Raw genomic sequence first — 5199 nt, 5'->3', positions numbered from 1 at the left:
GTCCTTTTGAACACTCTTTAATATTCTCCTCCTTTTACTCCAGTAACTCGACATCACTAGACGGTCCTGTCTGTATAAAAACAAACGTGTTAATAATGTCATCAAACAGACATGATGGCTGTGTGTAGAAGTAGTAAATTAATGGGGACAAACAATACCATTTAAAACATTTTTCAACCAACTAATTAAAAATAGTAGCTTTAAAGTCGAGGGTTGAAATCGGTTAAAAAAAATCTAAAGATCAATGCATTTTATCCCCAAAAACAGCTGCTTTACCCTGGGTTTGTTCACCAGCCCTTAATATGAACGGTAGCGATGGCGTCACTAACAGAGTAACCAATTGCTTGCTAACGTTAGCGAAATGTTTAGATTGCAAAATAAACAATCGATTCTTCATTGAACTACATTTAGGAAACTACAAAACACCAACACAAACACAATCAGGTAAAACCATACAAGCGGTACTTACATGAGGTCACAAAGGCGAAGCAGTAGATGGTAGATTCAGTATAAAATGCTTCTGCTGGAAGATGTGCTTCTGCTGGAAGAAAATGGCGATACGACACATGAGCAGATTTATAGGCACAGCAGGTCACAGAGCACGCCCTCTCTTTGGCGGCTAGCCGCCAGCATAACGCAGTCGGGCCGCTGGTGGAAAGCCGCCTGAGAGGCAAATTATCTTATGCAAATTGAAATCAGGAGAAAATCGGCAAAAGCTGTTGGCCCGCTGGCTGTACGACATTATAGCCGCCTGTGGCCCACCTGCAGCAAAACGCTGGCGGCGCGCCAACGATTGCTTTCTGGGGATTAGCTATAACATTCATTAATAATACTGTAACATTTAATGTGTGGTGATTTTATTGGTTTATTTGGTTTTATATAGTGTGTGTTTATTAGAGACCAATCAGACCAGACCATAGAGTGTACATAAAGGGATTGTTTGTCCACTCACCAAAAGATAATCCTGAAGAGACAGTAATTTTTCCAAACAATGCACTGTCCCAGTCTGTAATTAGCATTATTAGCATTGTCCAAATTCATGAATGGAAATGGTTCGTACCCCTATCGCAAAGCTGCATTGCAAGCAAAAAACGACTCCAAAACACTTCAAACTAAATTCAGTAATCTGTTGTGGTAGCATTTTTTTTTTTAACTGTACACTGACGAAACAGCGAAGGGAATTGGCTGAATTCAAACTGGTGCTAGCTAACAATTTATACCCACCATACATAGTTTCTGTTCTTCAGCAGTGATGTCATCGCGGTGAGCGTGAACTTTTACCTCAATATGCTATGTGAAGATATGTAAAGGTTGCTTTATCTAGCTGGCCCATTTTCGTCGGTGGACATCAGAATAATATTTGTAATTGCGTTAAATGACGTGGTCATAAGAAAGGTACAAGGGACGTGGAAGAGAAGACTTGAGGTTTCACTCGTTGCCATATCTGTAAGGTCTGTTCACAGTTCCATACCTCAACCCCATCACCAGGACGACATACAGTATAGCCTCCAGATCTCAAGATCCTCCAATCACAACGAATGCAGCACTCCTCCCAGCTCCAAATCACCAAAATACTAAGCCAGTTCAAGGGTTTGTGATAGCTTTCTAATGTCCGTTGAGCCTCGCATGACATCCGTGTTTACCATATAGTTTATCCTAGTCTGTATTTTTGCTCTATTTTTCCTTGATATATTAGTTTAATTCTTAATACATAGATGTCGTGTGCCATGTAACAATAACTTAATTGTGCAGGATGACGCTGTGGTATTCGGTGTATTTGATAAATGAACTTAACTTGGAACTTCTGGATTTCCTTTGTTTGTAGCAAGCAAGTTTATTTATATACCACAATTCATACATCGAAGCAATTCAGTGTGCTTCACAAAGAAAAATATATGAAAACAATCAAGGGCGAAATTGTCAATCACACATTGGGGGGGACAGCTGTGGGACCTATTGTGTTGGCGCATGCACACAATTTTTTTATCAAAATAAAACAAAAGTCAGAGTCCCAATGTTTGTAATTGTATAACACAACAAGGAATTTTATTAAATCTGATCGACAAAAACCAACGTATACTCACCCTGTAATGATTACAGCATCGGCATCAATTACAAGCCTGAATTGACAACAAAGCAGCCAGTGATCTCTCTCTTATATTCTTCTATAAACATATAGTGGCTATAAACATTTTGATTAAATTACTGTTACAGGATAACAATATTTTAATATCAAGTATTGAGCAATGATAGTAAAACAGTTATGTAATAATGAGGGAAAATGCTCTTTATTTTGTACAAATTTAAACAAAAGTAACTTGTCAGTTTAAAAATAAACTCGCTGAAGTGCTCAAGCCACTAGCCACATATTATAATAAATACAGTTTGTAGGCCAATGCAGGCTCATACATTAGGTCCTATTTTCAAAATGCTGTATTAAAAAAAGAAATAGGAAGAATATTTTTGCATTTAAAATTAAATTCTTGACACATCTTTATAAATCAAACACAAAGTAATAAACTTCAAGAAGGTTTGTGAAACTTATATCAGTAAAGCCGCTAAATACAGGCTATTAAGTCACAAAGCTGAATTTAAATATTCATATGAAATGAACCAGTGCATACTTTGTAACATGCCACCCTTAACACTTTTATTAAAATGATCCAAACACATTCTTGCGGATGTCACTCATGGCTATTAAGCTTTTGCAGACTTGTTTTCTATCAATTATATCCAACCTATCTCTGTGCACATGGCACACAGCTACATGGTTCAACCTCTTTTGCGTCATATTGGTTCTCAGCCAGGTTTTTAGCCTTCTCAAAGCACTGAAGCTTCGTTCAGCCTGTAATGAAGAAGCAGGAACTACAAGCAAAAGTCTCAGGAGTGTCTCTACTTGTTTAAAAAGACTCCTGACCTCAGGCACCATGGTCTTTAGCAGGTCCACCACATCTCCACAGTTGCTGTACTGATAGGTGGACTTCAGCATTGACAACTGCACCTGCAAGACGAAATTAAAAATGAATCAATAAAAATAATTGTATGACTTTTTATACTAAACATAACTGTGACCATATATGTACTGTCTGTACTATACAAAGAATACATTATTTGGACCCTATGCATTTGCAACCTTACCTTTAGAGCTACTTGGTCCAACTCTGGGTAGCTCTTGATGATATCATCCATCTCTCCGCTGATAAGGACCTTCTCCAAACTTCCGAGTGTATGAATACCCGGCTCATCAAAGCGCTGTGTAAGCTGCCGAGCAGCTGTTTCAAGCATGTTGAAATAGTGGCTTCTGTAGAATGACTCTGCAGAGGGGTGAATATGTGGCTCAGCTGGTCCAGATAATTGTTTTGGAGGGCAGCGGATATGGGGCATCTTGATGGGCACCAGGTCTAATGATGAGGCAATGTCTTGGGCTTGCACATACAATCCTTCGAAATGCTCTTCTGTTCTTCTGTTCTCCAAATGTCTTTTGACATGCTCCACAGCCAGCATCATACCAGAGATTATTTGCCGTTTACTCTGAAGGGAGGTATTCAGGGTTTCTAGGGCTGACATGACATCTGCAGCCATCTTAAGCCCCAAGACTGTGTTTCCTTTGAGGAACACCTCATGAAGTCCATTAGCCCTGGATGCAGTCTCCCTCACACTACAGTTCACCATCTCTTCAAGTGATGTGAGCACACTGTGGTACTGACTGAGCACAGACTGGATGGCTGGTGTGCGTACAGTCCATCTAGTGGGACATAATGGCTTCAGGGAGGTAGACCTTACACTATAAGATTGAGCTATTTCACTGAAAATTGATTTTCATTTTCCAGAGTGGTTAGAAAAGCTTCCTAATTCATTGACCGCGTCGAGTGAGTTCCTGACAACCGATGAAGCTGAAATAGTCATCTGTGCTACAAGGTTTATGCAGTGTGGACCACAGTGGATATATGGAGCCAGAGGTTGCTCCCTTCTCAAGAGAGCCTGTACTCCCTGTACCTTACCGGACATGTTGGCTGCACCATCGTATGTCTGCCCTCTCAACTGTGAGATGGGCAAGTTCAGTCGGAGCATGACGTCAGTGGCAACTTTAGCAATGCTCTCTCCAGTTGTGGAGTTAGTTTCATACAGCCCTGCAAACTCTTCTTTAGGATCTAGATCTTCACCTACATACCTTATACGTATGCACTTTTGCTCTATCCCAGCAATATCTTGAGTTCCATCAGTGATCAAAGAATATTGCACTACAGGCAAATGTTGTACTTCCTGTGCTATTTCTTTGATAATAGAGTTACTTATTATCTGAAGTATTTTGTTTTGGATTATTGGACTTGTAAAATTCTGTTTCCCTGAAAGCCAGGAGGCCAGCTTGGGATCATCCTCTGCCTTGTACTGAAGTAGCTGTTTAAAGTTTCGTTCATTCTGCTCATGACCTCTGAAAGCATTGCCCTGCCTTGCCAAATACTGTATGCCACCAACTATCTTCAAAAGGTTTTCCCTGGCTTGTTCTTGTTGTTTCTTTTGTGCACAAGATAATGTTGCAGTGATTGGTTGGGCTTCATGTATGTAGCCCTTAGCGTCCACCCTACTCTCACTCACATCCGTCTGATTCTCTGCCTCTTGCTGAAACTCGCTCTGCTGGATGAGTCAAATAATACAGTCAGACAAACATATTTTGGTAAGAGCCCCCGGGGGTAACTGTCCCCCCCTCTTTATTTCACATTTATTTCCCACAACATGTCACCAATTTTATCCCTCAACACTTTCCCTGGCTGGCACTGATCATGCACAATTAAAATTGTCCTTTGTCTAATGACAATTTATGTAGATATTCCCACCAAATTATTTTGTGATAAATGTATGTAATTGTTTCATATTTTTAAAACATTTCAATAAGTAGAGCTATATCTTTGTTTTGAATGCACAATTATGACAGTCTTAAATAATCCACTGGTCTAGAGATTATCCCAAAATCACATTTTCTAAAAATATTTTTCCCTTCATAATTCTCATAAGAATGGCTATGATCCACATATTCTTTTTCCTCTAAACTTTGCTTTTTTGTTTCAGCAATTAAACTTCTGTTCTTAGGGGCGGCTTGTTACCACATCTTACCCTATAACGTTACATTCACTCACAATGAATGTCAGTTAAGAGCTATTAATGTCAGTCTGGTGTCCTGTACCTTAGAAAATCTCCAGA

At 39.5% G+C, this 5199-nt stretch overlaps 1 protein-coding gene across 1 annotated transcript; it reads right to left on the bottom strand.

The window, feature by feature from the left end:
- Window positions 1–2560: 2560 nt before the first annotated feature.
- LOC109615379 lies at window positions 2561–4674 on the bottom strand. The gene is made up of 2 exons (XM_020044569.2): window positions 3139–4674; window positions 2561–3001 (listed from the first exon to the last, which is right to left on the bottom strand). Exons 1-2 carry the CDS (start codon window positions 3670–3672, stop codon window positions 2654–2656), a joined length of 882 nt encoding a protein of 293 aa, XP_019900128.2. The 5' UTR covers window positions 3673–4674; the 3' UTR covers window positions 2561–2653.
- Window positions 4675–5199: the final 525 nt, after the last annotated feature.

The sequence above is a fragment of the Esox lucius genome, chromosome 7, assembly GCF_011004845.1.
Source record: "Esox lucius isolate fEsoLuc1 chromosome 7, fEsoLuc1.pri, whole genome shotgun sequence".
Taxonomy (NCBI): Eukaryota; Metazoa; Chordata; class Actinopteri; order Esociformes; family Esocidae; genus Esox; species Esox lucius.
The sequence above is the reverse complement of the archived record's forward strand: the minus strand, read 5'-3'. Positions and strand labels throughout refer to the sequence as shown.

Coding starts and splice junctions, on each gene's coding strand:
- LOC109615379 (XM_020044569.2), bottom strand. CDS start 3,672: ATGGTGAACTGTAGTGTGAGGGAGACTGCATCCAGGGCTAATGGACTT. Junction 3,002..3,138: donor TGGACCAAGTAGCTCTAAAG/GTAAGGTTGCAA, acceptor TTCGTCTTGCAG/GTGCAGTTGTCAATGCTGAA.